General features: G+C 39.6%; 1 protein-coding gene across 1 annotated transcript in view; it reads right to left on the bottom strand.

The window, feature by feature from the left end:
- LOC111151984 (protein tyrosine phosphatase, receptor type Z1) overlaps positions 1 to 19,885 on the bottom strand; it is a 179,361-nt gene that overhangs the window by 71,993 nt on the left and 87,483 nt on the right. Inside the window, exons 3-6 of the mRNA XM_022510240.1 lie at positions 12,849 to 13,028; positions 10,535 to 10,686; positions 7,348 to 7,443; positions 6,784 to 6,850 (exon numbers count right to left, since the gene is read on the bottom strand). Coding sequence (XP_022365948.1) covers positions 6,784 to 6,850; positions 7,348 to 7,443; positions 10,535 to 10,686; positions 12,849 to 13,028 — 495 coding nt within the window. The remainder of the gene's footprint in view (positions 1 to 6,783; positions 6,851 to 7,347; positions 7,444 to 10,534; positions 10,687 to 12,848; positions 13,029 to 19,885) is intronic.

Here is a 19,885-nt window from a genome sequence, read left to right on the forward strand (position 1 = left end):
CATGTTGATTTTAAAATTTAAATGGTAATGGAAATAAAAGTTAAGACTATCTTGAGCAATAGCAAAGTAACTGGAGAACTTTCATGACCAGGTAGGAAGATCTGTTATATAAAACTATAGAGATCATGATAATGAAATAATCATGCAAAGATAGACGAAGAGATTAATGAAAGAGAATAGGGAACCCAGACCCATACATATACGGTCACTTGATTTAGGACAGGGGAAATTATTATGTAGTTGGAATGGAGGGCCTTTTCAGTAAACAGTGATATATCAATTGGATATCCTTATGGAAAAAAGAGAATCATGGTTCCCTACTTCACAAGGTAAGAACAGTGAGTTCTAAATAGATTGTAGATCTAAACGTGAACAGAATATTAAAGCTTTTAGAGGAAAACAGAAACTTATTTTTATAACCTTAAGGTAGGCTGAGATTTCTGAAATGGCACACAAGAAGTATTAATCGTAAAGAGAAAAGTGACAAACTTTAATACATGATAATTAAGATCTGTTTATCAATAGCTACTATTAAGGAAATAAATGGTAAAATTAAGAGTGGAAAGCATATTCTGGATACAATATATAGGATAATAAATACTGATTTTATTTATAGATACAATATTATTTATTTTCTATCTTGTATCCAGAACAGAAAATTCCTATTAAAAAATTAGTAGAGCTTTCCTAAGAAGGCCATGTGGCCTTACACTCTGAAACAATCTTTCTCCTTGAGTCGTCCCATATTTGCTTTTGGACCTCTCCCACGGCACTTTTCAAAAGCACTGTCCTCGCCACTTAGCTTTTTGTGTACCAGCCCTCACTCGTATCAGCAGCAATCTGCTTGCCCGCGAGATCTGGGTGTAACTCGTTTTCCTGTCCTATCTAGCCCAATGCATGTCCTCTGTTCCCTCCAGGAGACTTAAGTCATTAAGAAGTAGTCTCTGAATCCAATTTAATCTAGCTTTAGCGGGTTGGCACCGTGGAGAGCAGTTCTGTTAAAGTGAGCAGTTAGTCCTGACCAGGAGGGGCCTCCTCCGCCCAGGGAACCACCCCATCCCTCTCGCACCACCCCAACCCCTTTGGCTCTACCGCACAGAATGATAAGCCGAACACACCTGCTACAGGGACGGCCTCAACTTTGGAGCATGCGCACTTCAGAAAGCCCGCATCCGCTAGGAACCCTGACGCTATTATAATATCATTGTAATATCCTTTGCATTGCGGTCAAGGGTTGCGCTTAGGCGCTCTGGGGAAAATGACTAAATTGCGGGGAAAAGTGGGAGCAGAGGAAACCAAGGCGGGTCCTAGGGTGGAGGGATAATGATGAAATGGGAGGGAGGAGACCAGATAACCCCCATAGAAAAACACAGTGAGAAACTCAGCGCGTTTCCACCCATCCTCAGGTCAGCCGGCTCCTCTGCCTCAGGAGTGTACTGTCGATTTTTGCTAAGTGAAAAACAAAACTTTGCTACTTCAAATCTCTCTCGGGTCTCTTGACTGAATTCTTTCCCTCAAGAAGACAAGAACTGAGAAATTCCACAGCCCACTGCAGGTTAACACTTTCATCCCTATTCGAATAATCTGGGGAGATTTAAAAAACAAAACAAAACAGAACAACAAATCAGTGTTCCAGATGCCACCCTAGACCGTATTAATTTAAATCTCCTGCAGTAGGGCCCGGGCATTTACATTTTCAAGAAAGCATCCTCAGGTGATTTAACCCGGCAGCCAGCGTTGAAACCCCAAAGTAGAGGGAAGCCTTTGGGATATGTTAGTCTTTTTGAACCCACTTTCCGTATTATAAAGTAAAATAACCTGCCTATATTATTTTAATAGTCTATTTCAGCTCTAAACTCCATGAAGATTGGACATATCCAGAAAGCCTCAAAGAAAAAAAAATCCCATTTAAAAATAAATTATTGAATGTTAATTTTTCTATAATCCAGAAACTCTTGAAGGAAGGAGGGATGCTGGTAATAATTAAAATTATAGATAACTGCTTTCAGTCTGAATTTAAAAATCTGCTTGGCCGAATTGATAATGTCATGTATATACAACCTAAATCTAATTTTAATCCATTAGAAAATTCAGGTTATGCTCCATTTCATGGATTAATTAGTAACTTCCAAAAGTATGTCCCCCTCTCTTTTTAATATCAACCGGAGATGATCAGAATTCAGACTTGGATTCAAGTTCCCTGAAACTGAGAAAAATATTTTTAATATGTGAATGTTTCCCATTTTCAGATTTATGCTTTTAATATCTGAAAAATGTTGTGATTAAATAACCTCCTTAATCATCAGTGCGCTACAATTGTTTCTTTTTTCTGCTGAAGATGAAATTTATCCTACAAATGTTCTGTGGAAATGTGGATGTGGAGAATACTAATTAAGTAAGGACCCAAACATTGACTCACTGCTAAATTAGGTGGGAAATGAAATGACACCAGGAAAGCTAGAGGCCAGAAAAGGAAGAGGTGAGACCTGAATAGGGATGGTGAAATAGAGAATTTTCTTGAAATGCTAACTGTTTTGTACCTTATTTTTAAAATGTCATTTATAGGGGCACCTGGGTGGCTCAGTGGGTTGAGCCTCTGCCTTCAGCTCAGGTCATGATCTCAGGGTCCTGGGATTGAGCCCCACATCAGGCTCTCTTTGAGCCCCACATCGGGCTCTCTGCTCAGCAGGGAGCCTGCCTCCCCCTCTTTCTCTGCCTGCCTCTCTGCCTACTTGTGATCTCTCTGTCAAATAAATAAATAAAATCTTTTAAAAAAATGAAAATAAAATAAAATGTCACTTACATACATGTCCTAAATGTCTATCTTCTGTCTTGAATAACACAGGACTTTTCAGTTACAGTAGAGCTTTTTTGATTAGACTCCTGTCTTCCGTGAAAATTGGAATAAGGTGATTTTTTGAATATGTGTCTAGCAAAAACATTTGCTTCATCTGAATCACCTCAGTACTGTGAGCGAACACAGGCTAGAATCACACCTGACTCAATGCTGCTGTATTTGTGATCATTCAGTCACTGTTCATTTGAACATATGCTGGTGACTAACCAATCAGTCAGCGCTCCCCTTTTATAGGTTGCTGAGAGCAGGAGGGGGAAGATGAGTGGGGAGAGAGTCAAGGAGATGAAGACGAAGACCACAACAGGGTCAAGCACGTGGGAAGAGCCACTAAATAGTTAAAACCAAGTTTACTGTGGAATTTAAGAAACAAAACAGAGCATCTTAGGGGAAGAGAGGAAAAATAAAACAAGACGAAACCATAGAGGGAGACAAACCATAAGAGACTTAATCAGAGGAAACAAACTGAGGGTTGCCGGAGGGGAGGAGGGTGGGAGCGATGGGGTGGCTGGGGGATGGGCATCAAGGAGAACATGTGATGTAATGAGCACTGGGTGTTATATAAAACTGATGAATCACAGGCCTCAGAAACCAATAATATATGTTAATTAATTGAATTTAAATTTAAAAAACGTTTTAGAAAAAAGACAACTCTTACTACTTAGGACCATAAGATTTAAGATGGTGCCATGTCAATGCCGTCTGAGAGGACTTTTTGGTATACAAATTCCTGGGCTGAATTTGTGATTAAGAAACAACCAGAGGGGTGCCTGGGTGGCTCAGTGGGTTAGGGCCTCTGCCTTCGGCTCAGGTCATGATCTCAGGGTCCTGGGATGGAGCCCCGCATCGGGCTCTCTGCTCCACAGGGAGCCTGCTTCCTCCTGCCTCTCTGCCTAGTTGTGATTTCTCTCTGTCAAATAAATAAAATATTAAAAAAAAAAAAAAAAGAAACAACCAGAAACCATTCTAATGACAACTCCCATTTGAGAATCACCGATGATGTTACCTGGGGTGTGTCTCTTCCTTTGTGACTTGAGAGAATTTAACCAACAGTTCTCTTTTTCTCTGGACTCTGCTTATGGAACATTAATATGCTATCTTTGTATTGATACAACCTCACCCTCTCTCTCTCCACTCCACGGGTAGGACAATGCCTAACATAGAGCAGGTGTGGTGGAAGGAAGGGAATGAAAGGTAGGAGGGAGGAAAGGAATGGGAAATGGGTTTGTCTCTTGGAGAGGAATATAGGAAATGAGTAATCAGCCCACATTGGAATGAGACAGATTTTATAATCCTGATGATGGCTGAAAGTGTGGTTTGTTGAACAACTCACATTATATGGAGAATATGAAGCAGGATTTGAGAGTTTTGCTACAGTTCCGGTGTCACTGCCTACAGAGAAGCTCTGCCTTCAGTGCCCTTGGCTCCCAGCAGCAATGGCTGAGGGCTGATACTGGGAAGCCTTCCGTTTATTGGGCACGAGCGGATTTTCTAGACTCTGAAATAGATTTAGTCTAAGAACTGTCAAAATAGAAACATTTACCTTTAGGAGGACTTATTTCGTTTGTCCAGATCGTATCTAACAACCATTCAAATCAAACTGACACGTACCACTAATACACATCTCCACAATGTGGTGGAACAACTCTGTGGGCAGACCAGGAGCTCGATCCCGGCTCCAATCCCACTGACCAGCGGTATACGCTTAGGTGTCCTCGCCAAATATGTCGAAATATTAAGTATTTAGTGGGTGAGGTGACACACAGGGAGGATTATTCTATCTTCTGGTAAAAGAGAAGGAAGAAGTTGGTGCACAGGTAGCAGGGTGGGGAGACAGAACACAGAGTGAAGGAAGGCCAGTGAGGGTGTGTTCCCAGGCAGGCGGCCAGACTGTACGTTCTGCTTCCACGTGCAGAGCCAGGCTGGAGGCGGAGGCGCGCTGCCGGCCATCCAGATTCTCAGAGAGGCTGTTCAGTGGCAGCAGGGGCTCTGATGAAGTGTTTCTTTCAATGGCTTGCGGAGAGTCAGTATTAACAAGTAAACTTTAGCCAAAGAACATGAGCAAAGTGGTTCTTCAGCTCACACGATCCTCAGAGGACCCTTTTAGAGAGCCCAGGAATCACGGAAGAAGCCTCGAGAAGAAGGGGCCACGATGCCTCAGCGCCCCAAGTCAAGACTAACAAACCAGTGTTAACACCCCTCTCGTTGGCCCCACGGGCTGATGCGAGGCCCGGGGACATTCAGGCTTCATATTTTACCCCAGTTTCAATGTAGGAATGCAAGCCAGCTGCCTTCTTTCAGTCTTGACAGAATCCACTTTCTGACTAAACGAGGGAAACATTAAGTGGCTTAGGGCATTCAGTGTTGAGCCTTACAATCTCGTGGATGGAGGGAGAGAACGGCTTCCATCTTGCGTTGATTGTACCTTTCAGAAAAACCCGATGAGAGCAGCGCTGCGTGAGCTCACAAATTCCTGACTTCTTTTTTTTTTTTTTTAACATTTTTATTTATTTATTTGAGAGAGAGAGAGAGACAGTGAGAGAGAGCATGAGCGAGGAGAAGGTCAGAGAGAGAAGCAGACTCCCCGTGGAGCTGGGAGCCCGATGCGGGAACTCCAGGATCATGACCTGAGCCGAAGGCAGTCGCTCAACCAACTGAGCCACCCAGGTGCCCCAAATTCCTGACTTCTGAAAAGCTCTGTCAATTAAGGTCCTTACATGTGATTGACAAAGATGAATCAATCCTAGACCCGGCTTTAGCTTTCCAAACAGATCTATATGAATTTGGTTCCCAATTTCAAGAGTTTGCAGCTTCCCGGAGATGAATAATCCTTATTTTGTTAATAACTCAGGGCCGCGTTAATACTGCGTATGTGGATGCTTACGAAAGATAAAATAACAATAATAACGGGTTTGCTGTCTCTTGCCAATGTTGTTACAAGCATTCGCTGTGACAAATGACAAGATCCATGAGATAGCAGGCAGAACAGAATCAGAGCACATGGCATCTTTTTTCTGTGTAAGTGTTCGCCTTCTTCCAAAAACCCCCGTCATAATGGTAAAGCGAAGGGACTATCGAGGAAACCAGCAGGAAATAAGTTTTCACTTGAGTATCAATTCTCCTTTCAATTTAAGACATGATTTTTATAAAATTAACTGGTTTCAGATTATAAATTAGAGTCTTTAACAAATGGATAATGCAGGCAGAATAGATACACATTTTATTTTTTATTTTTTTAAAGATCTACTTATTGGAGAGAGCATGTGCATGTGTGCATGTAGGCAAGTGCAAGGGGGGCACAGAGGAAGAGAGAGAGAGAGAATCCTAAGGAGATTCCTCACTGAGCATGAAGCCCAACTTGGGGTTCAATCCCAGGACCTGAAATCATAACCTGAGCCAAAATCAAGAGTCGGACGCTTAACCAACTGAGCCACCCAGGCACCCGACATAGAGAAATATATTTTAAATGTATGATGTAATTAGATTATTTTCAAGAATAAAATGAGAAAACTTCAACTTCCTACTTACATTAACATTTTATGATTTTTTAAAAAAAATATTTTATTTATTTGACAGAGAGAAATCACAACTAGGCAGAGAGGCAGGCAGAGAGAGAGGAGGAAGCAGGCTCCCTGCGGAGCAGAGAGCCCGATGCAGGGCTCAATCCCAGGACCCTGGGATCATGACCTGAGCCGAAGGCAGAGGCCCCAACCCACTGAGCCACCCAGGCACCCCTTTTATGATTTTTAGATGACAAAAATTTCGGGTAAAATGTTCTGTAGTGAGACATGTATAAATTGTATAAAAAGGTGGGTCCTCTTTGAAAAGGTCTTTCCTTCCTCCTTTTGGAATTACTGAATTTGTCACATAATAAAAATTCATATGCATCTGAAACAGAAATCTGGAAGAGATTTCTCCAAACAGCTTACCAAAACGACTAACCCTCTCGACTCCATCAATAATTGCTTTGTAATCCAAATTTTCTTCTATTCCAACCTATTAAAGAAAAGAGACATTCTAAGAATGGGATAAAATATTTGATTAACTCTTCAATAAAATGAAAAGATTAGTGAATTCCATTTTAAGTCTCCAAAAGTAAAATCCTCCCAAGGCGTACTTTTTTTTTCCCCACAGCAAGATAAAAACAAATAAAGAAAAAACAGCTACCTTTGAAGTTTTCCACTGAGAAAAATACACTTTAAAAATACTGATTCCCAGTCTCTGCTCTATATCATTATGGTGTTTTGCATGTACACATAAGCAAATCTGCGCACTCCCGGAACCATTGCTCCAGCCAGAACGACGTACCCAATTACTGAATGCAAGGATCCCCTTTTAAAAACACACCAGCCAAGGAGTGGTTCTGTTTGAAAATGATCATAACTTATTCCACCTGTGAGCACTTGTATTTGTTAAAAAGTATGCCTTGTTATGTCACATCCTGTGATTAAAGAAGGAATTAAGTTAGCATTAAATCTATATATAATGATTACCTCAAATAAAATGGATAAAGCTCTTAACTTCCCTTTTCCTTTTACTGCTTCCTCAAAACTTGAAAATCGGTCCGCATCAAAGCAGTAGATTTGCATCTATGAAATATAACAATGACAGCTTTATCGTACACAAAGACATCACAAAAGTCACCAAAGAGACAATAAAATAATTTACCAATTCAGTAAACACTATTTGGAAAATTCTGTAAACTGTATAATCCTATATTCCGTAGAGTTTCAAAATATTTTATGAATTCCATGTATGTACAACTGCATTTACTATCACTTATCATCCTCAGTGAGGAGGGAAATGCAAAGTTAGACACATCTGGGAGAGAAATGGTCACTTTGACATTACCAGGGAATACTGAGGTAGTAATACACTAGAACAATTATCTAATGTTATAAATTATCAAATGTTATTTTAACTATTTTGCTGGAATTCTTTCAAATATGGTTTCATTCTTTGATGGGACACACCTTTTTTGATGGTATGAGTTACCTTTTTTGGACATTATCATACTGCATTCTTTTTTTTTTTTTTAAGATTTATTTATTTATATATTTGAGAGAGCACGGGGCAGGGCAGAGGGAGAGGGAGTGAGAGTGGATGCACCACCCAGGTGCATGCTATTAATAGTGAAACTCTAAAGGAGTTTCTGCTTCTACCTAAAAAGATACCAAGAAGAATTTTAAGTTCCTTATTTTAAGTGTCCTCTTCTGCTGCCGGGCTATATTCCTTGTTAATTTCTACTTCAGCCCATGTGTCTGTTGACAATGGCCCCTACTCTCGCTTATAATTTGGTGCTCCCCATGTCATGAGCTTGGAAATCAGGTAATGTAGCTAGTTAGAAGAATAATTAAGGGGAGAGCAGAAAGCCTCTGTGAAGACCAGTGCGTGATTGGGAGCTATGACTGCAGAAACAGCAGGTGTTGGGCAGAGAATGGCAGTGGCTCCTGCCTTGGGTGATCGCAAAGCCTTTTCAGAGAAAGGACTGCTCAACTAACCCCTAAAGGATAGGCAGCATAAAAACTGACCGATGAAAAAGCAGAAGAGGTGAATGTATGTTCAAGTCAGTGGGGCCAGTAGGCAAGAAAGAAGAACTATGGGAAGTGGGAAGTAATTGGTTGGGATTGAGGCTGAGCACGTGGGAGAGAAGAGGAGACAGGGCTTCAGGGGCCCCGCCAAGAAGCCCATGAGATAGTCCCAACCCTTTGCCCTTGAGAGCAACAGAGAACACTGGATGCACTTCGGTTAACAGGAGTGGGGAGGTGGCAGGCCTTTCGGGGAAGAGGGCTCAGAATGGAGGAGAATAAGACTAGAGAGAGAGGGAGACCAGCTGGGGGACATTTAACAATCTAAGTTAGTGACAAAGGTAGTTTGAACTTTCTTCTGCCCTCCCACATCATTTAGGGGCAGAACTGAGAAGACCTCCTTATAGGATGCAGGAAACCAGGAAAAAAAAAAAAAAAGACCAAGTCAAGGATATCCCCGAGTTCTGCTGCTTGCACAATTACATGGAGAGAGTTTAAAAAAGGAGAAGCAACAAACAAACAGTCCCTCTTAAGATTCAAGTTCTTGAGAACTTGAGAGGCTTTTTAAATAAGAAAAATATTTGAGGTTTAGTGCACAGATTCTGTACCATTTATTTGGCTGGTTTAGGGCTTTTCTTGTTGTTAGGGTTTTTCTTGATTTTTCCTCTTTGCTCTCAATAAGTAGTATTGTGACATAGCAAACTCCCTGAAGTGACAATGTTATATATTTAATGGATTGACTTCTATTTCTTTGACAAACCAAATTTGATAAATGTGCTTTTCCTTAAGGATATTTAATATATTGAAAAACATAAATTTATAAGCTATAAATTAGAATGTGCTTATCCACATCAAAAATTTTTAGTCCTTTAACAGATAATTCACTTGTCTTATTTTATTATCAGTAACTATTTTGACTATAAAAGTAATACAGTTTCTTATAAATAATTTTAAAAACATGGGAATTTTAAAGGATAGGAGAAAAGGTACCTAAAATGCCATCACCCAGGGAAAAGTCACTATTCATGTCTTCTTGGTTTCCCTCAATTATTTTTACAAGGGAATTTAATAATACCCTCTCTCATTTAATCCTCATAATAACTTCATAAGGCAGGTGCTATTCTTATGTCAATTTCACAAGCGAGACACAGAAGTTTAGGTCAATTAAATATTTGTATAAAGTCACGTCTACAACACCCAAATGGTGAAGTCCGTATTCAAACCTAGTCCATTCAACTTAGACTCTGGACCCTCAGTCACTATTTAATTAGTTTTCACGTTTCACAAAATCAGAGTATTAAATACTGTGCATACTATTTTACATCCTGCTTTTAAAAAGCAGTAGCATCTTAAGAAAGAAAAACCCATTAATATCTTTTGATGAATTTTTGTGTAAATTATTCAAACATACAATTTTTATAAGACCTGTAATATTCCATCACAATGGAATTTAAAATATATTTTTATTTTTCAGTAATCTCACAACCCCGAGATCAAGAATTGCAGGGTCTGCTGACTGAGCCAGCCAGGAGCCCTTCCATCATAATGTATTTATAATCATTTCCTTTTCTTTCAACTTTTCGTTATTGTAAATAAATCTTGGCACATACATTTTTGATCATGTCTTATTTTTTAGACTAAATTGTTAAAAGTGGAAATGGTGGGCATTGTGAACGAAACATTTAAAGTTCAGGATAAAAACAAGCAAACTACCAATTTAATACTTTCCACACATGTATGAAAGTGTTTGTTTTACTGCATACTCATTATTTATTAGAATTACATATGTATATTACCAATTTTAAAGTTGAAAAATGTTCTCATTTATTTTGCATTTCTTTGATTCTCCAGTAAATTGATAAAATTTCCCCTTTTTTTTCCTCCTGAGCTGTGGAAGGAATTTCATTTATTCCTTTACTCATCAGCATTTGCTGGTCAGAGGTCTACAGTGCGGCCCTCTGGGTTGCCAGGAAGTGGAAAATCAAGTATGATCATTATTGAGTTTAGTCTAATGAAAAAGGAAGATACTAACCAAGAAACAAAATATAACTATAAATTATAAAATTGGATTAGAAGTTAATCAAATTATATGCTACATAAAATCTCAATGATTTAGAAAATGAAACAGTGGCCAGTGGAACCAGTGACTTACCTCAAGTGGAAATTTCTGTCCTTCTAAACTATGTTCCGATCCTTCAGAAGACATATTGCATTTTCCCCAGTGGAAAGTGATCTTGCTTGCTTTGAACACCACTTCTGAAACTCCTCCACTGAGACGGTAGTCATTAGTGAGATTAATTTCCACTTAAAAGAAAAAACACAAAGTTATATCTATGTTTCAGAAAATCAAAATTATAAATTTCAACTAAATTTTCTCCTATCAAAGATACACTAAGAAAGTCATTTATTTGATAAATAAATAACATAGTAATAAGTAATCATAATAATAAAATAAATACAAAACAAGTCACCATTCTAACTCTGCAAAATACACTCTGTGTATCTTATTGCCCCAAATATAAACTAAAACAAAGACCTTAACTTCGGTATGACTCTAACAGCAGAAGACTGCCAGTCCACCTGCCCTCTTCCATTTAGTGTCCTAAGACTGCCATTCCCCCAGAGCTCTGCTTTCCTAAGGCATTTGATGGTAGTGAGGGGACACAGCAAAGAGAGAGGGAACAGAAGAGTGGAGGAGAAAATCATCTCTTGGAAGTGCCCCCCACTTCTCACTTTCAACCCTTCCTACTCCTTATCAGGCAGGTGTTTTCGTCCCATGTCCTGATCCCTACAAGCAGGCATCATCCCAGGCTTCATCAGGCTCTGGAACTTCTGTCCCACACTGTGGCAAAGCAGGTGGGAAATCCATTCCCACTGATGGGTTTTGGCCATGTGATGTCTGGAAACTCAGAATCTTAAACTCTCCTATTTGAGTTCCACAACAGATATTTTGACTTTATTTTACAAATGATCTAAAGATTAATGTTTCTTTTGAGAGCCTTATGTTAGATTTTAATGTCTCTCCATCAGATTTAAATAGTCTTTGTTCCATCAGGCAGGAACCACTTGTTGGCATTAGGGACTGAATCCAACACTGCGGCCAGCTAGCTAGAGGTCTAAACTTCCCTCAGTAATAATAACAACAACAAGCACAACAGCAACATTCATGGGTCACTTCCAATGTGCTATACTTCACACAGAGTACTTTACATGTGTTAAACATTTGATTTTTACAGAACTTCACACAATGAAGGAAGAGATACCATTATAGTCCATGTTAGTGATAAGGAAACTGAATCAAAGAGAGCTTAAATAATTTGCTAAAGTTTCCACAATTCATAGTTCCACTTTAAAGAGCCAGTAGTGAACCTAAAAGCATGCTCTAAGGATAAATTGACCTTGACCACACTCCACTAAGAAAAATAAAGCAGAGGTTACACGCTTTATGTCTTTGTAACATCCTTCAAAACTGGTAATGAAAATGTCAAGATTTGGGACAACATGCTTTTATGAATTTAATTAACATCTTACAATGTATAGTAATTTTATTAATTATTCATTCATTGAGAAACAATGAATGTTTATTATGTATTAGGAACTGATATAGAAAAATTCTTACCCTCATGGGACCTAAAATGAAATTACTACATTCAAATAATTGCATTACCAAAATAACAAAATAACAGAGAAAGAATTCACTAATGATAAAACCACCCAGCATAACTCATACTATAACTTAGAATATTTTTTCTATGAGTTTATTTGTTTTTATTCTATAACTTCCTGATATACATACAATTTTATTTAAAATATGGTATCAGAAAAGGAAAGCTCTTTACTTTTCAAAACTATTTTGTCCCTCTAAAAAATTCACTGGAATTTTTTATGGTATTATAATTTGCATGTTTAGAAAAAAAAAGACAGTCTTTTTAAAAAAAAGCAGTTACAGAGTACTTTCTAAGGACAGTATATAATTTTAAACTTTCTATATAGAAATGCTACTGATTTCTTTGTTAAAATTTAATTATAGATGATTGCTTTTTTTGTACCCCAGTATTGAATGTAGCATGACGCTGAGCAACCAGAGCCAATACGTTGTCCAAGAAAAGGAAATTCTGATTAACTAAGTGATTTAACCAGAGATGGGAGATATAAGCTGTATACTGCATTATCTTTACCACATCCTCTGGTGGAGGCATCATTATTGTTTTATTATTGAAGAACATAATGTGATGACTTTGGTCATTTTATTCTTGTACACATTTTCAAAATGTTATCGAAACTTCCCATTTACTGCGTTTTATTTGATTTCTTCTACCTTTAGGTTCTATGCAGTTCATAGAATATCACACAAAGAAAATGAAATGAAATAAAATGAAGGACATGAAAATGAAATGAAACTGATATAAACATACTGTAAGCCCAATGAACATATTAAAATCACAAACAAAATGCAAACAGTTTACCTGTTTTCCCAGTGTTATGAATGAATGTGTTTTCCAAAGACGTTTTATCCCAACCCTGAAATTTAAGTTTCTTTAGATTCACATTGACTTGGGTAAGATCTTCATCGATATTGATAGGAGACTGTTTGGGGCTACTACATGTTGGGTATTTCTTTCCCCAGTTTTTTTGATTCAGTGCTCCTAAGGAAAGGAAAGAGTAAGAAGTTAGTTTCTTAAATTACTATGCAAAAGCTACATTTTATATTATAAAGTTGCTCATATGTTACATAAAAATAGATACAATAGTAGAAAAAAATGGAATCTCTGAATCAGTTCATTAAACAACTGTGCATGGGTGTGGGTTCTAGGCTCTACTGTGATACACTATAAAAAGAGGCCTATAAGAGAAGCTATGTCAAGTTCAGGGTTCAACAATGGCTTTGCTTAGCCATCAGACTCTTCCAAATCAACAGAAAAACTAACTGCTGTATCAGGTAGTTCGGATGAGCCCAGGTTCCAGATTGAAAGGTGTCCAGATGGCAGGTGTTAAATTCTGACTTCCTTAGCACTCTCAATAGGGGTAGTTTCCTTCAGACCTTCCGTCACCCCTGCCTTTCAATGATCTGGTTTAACTGTCATCTGCTCATGGTCTGATTTATAAAAACATAATCACCATGCTCTCCTTGAAATATCTCCTCCTCTCTCTCACTCTTCTTTTTTTTTTTTTTTGGTCACGAAGTCTACCAGGTTTTATGAAACAGAAAACAAGGTTTCTATAAAGATTTTGCCTATGCTGAAGTGAATTTCCACCTGTTCCACAGAATGCACCGTCCTTTAAAGCAAAGCTGCCCTGTGCTGCCTTTATTTCATGCTACCTGAAATAAAGGTTATGAAATGAAGGTTACCTCTTGTAACCTTGTCATTGGATATGACCTTAGCTAGAGCCCAAGCAACACAAAGAACAGGTATGTTTTATTTAAAAGTCCTAAACTTTTCTCTTTCTACATGTCTCCAGCCATCCCACCCAAGAGCAGGGTGGTAGCAGTTTTTGGCTTACCTCCCTTTCAAATGCTTCTCTTTTAGAAAATGGGCATGGGTGGGACGCCTGGGTGGTTCAGTCAGTTAAGCTTCCACCTTCTGATCTGGTCATGATCTCAGGGTCCTGGGATCAAGCTCTACCTCCAGGCACACGCTCAGCAGGAAGTCTGCTTCTCCCTCTTCCTCTGCCCCTCCCTACCACTCATGCTGTCTCTCTTTCACTCTCTCTCTCTAATAAATAAAATCTTAAAAAAAAAAAAATAGAAAATGAGTGTGGGTAAAGCCAAGATTTTACATGGTTAATGTTTAGAGAAATTAGAAGTAAGCCTATCCTCCATAAAACCCTAGACTCTGCCATCTTGTTTTTGTGATAAAGGCCTCAGAGAATATTTTCACTTCCATGCAAAGCTCTCATAATGTGACAAAGCGAACTTTGCATAATTTAGCCCAGGAAAGAAATATTAATTAGTCATGCCATGAAATGGCCTAGATAGCCAGGAAAAAATGAGGTAATTCATCTCCTCGTTAGCGTCTACCAAAATCAATAGGTGCCGAAAACTCATTTTATTTTAAAATCTAGCTCTATTCCTAGAGAGAGCTGGAATGTGGTATGCTTTAAATTTGCCCAGGGGTGCATATTTTGGCTTCCAGGAACAGCTTTAATGATTTGAGTAATGATATGTTAATTTCACTGTAAAGAACTCTGGCACGTGGGAAAGAAAACACTGTTTGCTTCACTAATGTCAGTGCGAGAGAAGTGGAGAAACCACACATGCACCAACAAGACCCTTTGTATTGCTTACATTTTTTTAAGGCGCTGCAAGAAATTTTCAAGGACCCTTTGGAAGGGTCTCACGGTTGTGGTGCCACAAACACTGTAAAGTGTCTAGTAACACTGCATATGATTAATAAGCCTGCTATTTCCCACATCATTTAGTGGTCATCTCTGTGTGGGTTCGAATCTGGCATATCCCCCACTAAACACTTGGATTTCTGCCCTGAAGTAAACTCCTCCTACGATCTTGGTCATCCTCTGAACATGTAAGTCATCCTAGTGCCTCTGGTTCCTTCCCACCAAGCCCTTTTGGGTCGACTCTCAAATTATATCCTTATCAGCCGGCTTCTCATCCCGACTGTCACCAGCCTCGTCCAAGCCCCTGTCCCCGTGAGCCTGTCTCTGTCTTGCTATCTCACAAGCAGAATCATCATCACCTAGGAGATTGTTAGGGAGCGTCAGGCCTCCATCCTAACATTGCTAAGTCAGAATCTAATTTTAACCGGATCCCCAGAAGATTCATATACACATTAAATTTTGAGAAGCAATGGCTTAGGCATCTCCAGTGCCTTCTAATCGGTCTCCAGCTTCTTCTCTGGCCCCCATCTCCAAATCCGTTCTCCACCTACATGGTAGGCAAAATTCTGAGATGCCCCTGGCAAATTCCCACACTCGGTTGTACAGGTCTTGTCTAATCTCTTCTACTCAAAGGTGGGCAGGCTGTGAATATAATGGGATAGTCATTCCCTTAATTGGGTTACGTTATATGACAAAGGTGATGGGAGTCCCTGCTGTGATAATGTTCTATTACAGAAGGCTCAGTCACAGCAAATTGGAGACAGCAGAGAAAGATTCAAAGTGTGAGAGATTCTCCTGCTGACTCTGAAGCAGTAGGCGGCTAGGCTGGAAGAGGGGTACATACAGCTAGCATCTGAGAGCACCCCCCGGCTGACAGCCCGGAAAAACAAACACATAATATGTCAGTTACAAAAAAGACAAATGCTGTGTGAGTCCGTTTACATGAGGTAGCTAAAGTCACCGAATTCATAGAGAGAGAAAGCAGAATAGTTACCAGGGGACAGGGGAGGGGAAGCTGTTGAATGGGTACAGAATTTCAGATTTGCAAGATGAAAAGGTTCTGGGGATGTGTTTCACAAGTGTGAGTGCATTTAACACTACTGAACTGTATACTTAAAAAACAGTTAAGATAGACAATTTTATGTTCTTTACCACGGTGGAAAAAATGGTAAAGATGGCAAAAACAAACAAACAAAAGACGGGGACCTGGATCTCAAACCTGCAAAAAAAAGAAGTGACTCCTGTCGACAAGCTGTATAAGCCCTAGGCCGTGCAGGAGCACATGGCCCCGCTGGCATCCTGGCTGTAGATTTAGCAGACCCTGAGCAGAGACCCAGTTACGTAGTCCCTTCTCTCTGACTCCTGACCCATGGACACTAGGAGATAATAAATGTGTTCAAAAGCCACACAATTTGGGGCGCTTGGGTGGTTCGGTCGGTTAAGCGTCTGACTCTGGATTTCCTTTCAGGTCATGATCTCAGGGTCATGAGATTGAACCCTGAGTGGAGCCCTGTGTCAGGCTCCGTACTCAATGGGGAGTCTGCTTAAGATTCTCTCTCTCTCTCTCTCTCTCTCTCTGCCCCTCCCCCTGCTTGCACTCTCTAAATAAATGAATAAATAAATAAAATCTTTTAAAACAATAAAATAAAAGCCACTGAATTTGTAGCAATTTGTTATGCAGAAAACTAGTACAATTAGTATCTACAGTAAACTTTTAATGTATATATCAGATCATGTGTCACTTCCTGATCTGGGTCCCTCTAATACCTTTCATTCCATTCAAAAGAAAATATAAGCTCCTTACCAGGACCAAGAGGTTCTCTAAGATACCATCATTCCTATTCTCTCCCATCTCATTTCCTAGCCCCCAGCATTAATCACTCTGCTCCAGTCACACAGGCTTCTTTTCTTTCCCTGGAGCGTGGGAAGCCGTGGGTCTTGGTACTTGCTGCCACTTCTTCCAGGAACACTTCCTGGACTGCTTTGCCCGCCCCCCCAACACCCCCCACCCCCACCCTGGAAGGCCCACTCACTCACTCTCCCACTTCTATCAGGTCTTTGCTCAAATGCATCTCTTTGGGGAGACTCTTTCTGAACGTCTTGCACAAAAAACCACTTCTCTCTCTTGGTCATTCTCAATCCCCTCTCTTTACTTTATTTTTGTTCTCTTAAAATATTATGTTTATTTATTTGTTTCCACACCCCAGAAGCTAGAAAAAAAAGCCTGGGACATAGTACATGTTCAATAAATACTATCTCAGTGCCTAAATCAGACAAATAAAAAATGATCATTACTTTTGTTTCATAAGTTTAAAACCTCAAAGAGATCTAACATGAAATGTCAACAGAAAAAAATAAACAATTAAAGAAACATTTCTAAAATCAGCAGTAAGTCATATTTGACCATTCATTACATGACAATTTTGTGGGCTAGTCCCTAATAAACTTCAAGATCTGTAAATTTAGACATTTTATATCCCAATAATGCTAAGTGACTGGATTATGTTTGAAGTGTATCAAATGATTACACTGAGTGTGGACCCAGTTTAAAACACCAACTAGATCACGGTGCCAAGTACAGTACGCATTCAAGAAGACTCCTGAAGGGCAGCGGGGAAGTGGAAGGGCAGGCGAAGGGCAGGCTCAGGCCAGGAATCCTGCAGGCTGGGAGAAGGCCCCGGGAACCCCACATTCACCTCCGGGTCGCCCCCAACCTCGGCGCACACCCACCTCCTAGCCCCTCTCCCCAATCAGCCCTCTGCCCTGCCAGCCCCTTCCACGCTCGGCTGCCGTCTCCCCACACGGGCGGCCTGCCTCCTTCTGAACCCCTTACCTTTCCATTCTTAGGGCTGCCATTAAGAACAGGGTCACCCACTTCATGGCACTGCCCTCACTGGGTCCTGACTGAGTCATCACCCTCCCACCTGGCTTTCCTCCCACCTTTTCCTTCTCCCGCCCTTCCCCTCCCTCCACCCACCCAAAACAAAACAAAAAAAACAAACAAACAAACAAAAAAAACAAAACTAAAAAGAAGAAGAAGAAAAAAACTAAGACTATTGAATTTTTGTGATTAAAAGATAAAAAAAAAAAAAAATCCAGAGTTTTATCGGCAAAAGTCTGTAACACAGAAAAAGTTCATAAAAATAATAACTTGAGGTTCTTCTTGCAAAGGACTCTAGAAACAAGGTTGTTTAAATCGTTATAAATAGAAAGCTAAAGGAAGTAAACTAATGAAGTGTTAAAATTGTGCACAAGAATGAAGCATAGATCAAAGAAGCACTAAGTAGATTCTACCTATCTTTAATAATGAAATATTAGATTAATTTTATGCTTAAACATTATTTTTTAAATTTCCAAATTAATATGTTTAATGTCACAACTGGAAACGTCAGTGGTTAAAGGCAGGTTGATGTACCTGAGGAAGCAGGTGTAGACAGAATTCATTAGAACTAGATTTTATCCACCTGAGTGTTATTAGCAACTGTTGTGAAGGAAGAAATTAGAACTCACTATGGTTGCAACAGAAGATTATGAGGGTGATTACCCATAAAGAGGACTGCAGAGTATTAAATGTCAGCTCTAGACAATTAAAATAAATTACTCATTCACATACCCATCCATTCTTTCATCCACATATTGCCTCATTTGAATTAGTATCATTCCTATAAGTTTCCTGTTGCTTTCCTCTATGGGAGCACTTAACAGACTGTATTTTGTTTGTTAATTTATCTAACTCATCTATATGGTATTGCCAAACTTCGAGTCTGGCACATAGTAGAAATAAATAAAATGCTTGTGATATAGTCCTTGTGCATCAAATGAATATATTCAATATTTATATTCTGTGCCTTCTCTATTCCAAACAGAATGGAAAGCAATTCTGGACTCTGTGGGAGATCTGCGCGAGCTCACGTTTGTCTGACGGTCTGCTTATTCTTGCATTCCAGAAGGTGGGGGCAGGGGGCGTGTGAAGTCTGAAGTAGACAAATGCCTAAAGGAGTAGATGGGATGGAAATAAATGTGAGATCAAAAGCACATAATGGAGGCGTTGAGGGAAGCATAGAATCTTGACAGGCAGAAGGAACCAAGGACAAACCAGGGTGGTAGAAAAGTTCAGGCAGTGCTCAGAAAGAAGTGAGCCATCTAGCTTGGTCCAACAAGCAGGCGTGGACATTAAGCAATTCTAGAAGGAGAGGAAAGGCAGATTGATCAATTTTCCCCGGGTAGGCCAATGGGAAGCACAGAGACTCATGAAGAGTCAGGAGCTCACAGCTGCCTTGTCAGAGAGATTAGATTAAGCCAGCAGGAATTCGGGATAGGAAGAAACAGAGACACTTCTTAATTTGGGGCAATTTCAAATGCATCTTCTATTGTCTTCATTTGATTCTTACAGAATCCCTGGGCAATGGACTGAATGCCCCAATTTTCGTGTTAAAAATTATAACAGGATCCCCAGTGTGATGGTATTCAGAGATGGGGCCTTTAGGAGCCGATCAGATCATAAGGGCAGAGCCCTTCTGAGTGGGGTTAGTGCCCTTACGAAAGAGATCCCAGAGAGATCTCTCATCCCCCCCACCCCCACCCCCACCCTGTGAGGTTACTGTTGAAGATAGTGATCTAAGGAGGTAGCCCTCGCTAGCACCCTCATCTTGAACCTCCAACCTCCAAAACCATAAAAAGTAAACTTGCGTTGTTTACAAGTTACTAGTCCCTGGTATTTGTGATAACTGCCTGAGCAACTGAAACACCTTGTTATACTTATTTGTCTGTCTCTTAATCATACTGTAATTTCAGTACCTTTCTTAGAATCTGGCACTTAAGGATTAAATAATTGTTTCCCAAATGAATCTGTACTTCACATAAGATCTCTGCGTTACCTACCCTTCGATGTTCTTGTACTACACATCTTGACCAATGAGCTCTCTAACTTGAAACACAGTTTTAAATACATTCTGTGTAGAAAAATATTAGTCCACCAGTACCTGGTATAAAAAAAATATCAACCGAAGAAAACCAAAGTTTAAAATAAAGAGGAATGAGTTAAAAACAACAACAACAACAACAAAAAGCAATGCAGGTTTTTAATATTTGAAGAAGAAAGTGAGAAAGGGATGAAAATGAAAGGAAATTCAAAGAAAAAACCATTTTGCTTTCTTCGTGCATTATT

Source organism: Enhydra lutris, unplaced genomic scaffold (assembly GCF_002288905.1).
Source record: "Enhydra lutris kenyoni isolate GAN:26980312 unplaced genomic scaffold, ASM228890v2 scaffoldscaffold27, whole genome shotgun sequence".
NCBI lineage: Eukaryota > Metazoa > Chordata > Mammalia > Carnivora > Mustelidae > Enhydra > Enhydra lutris.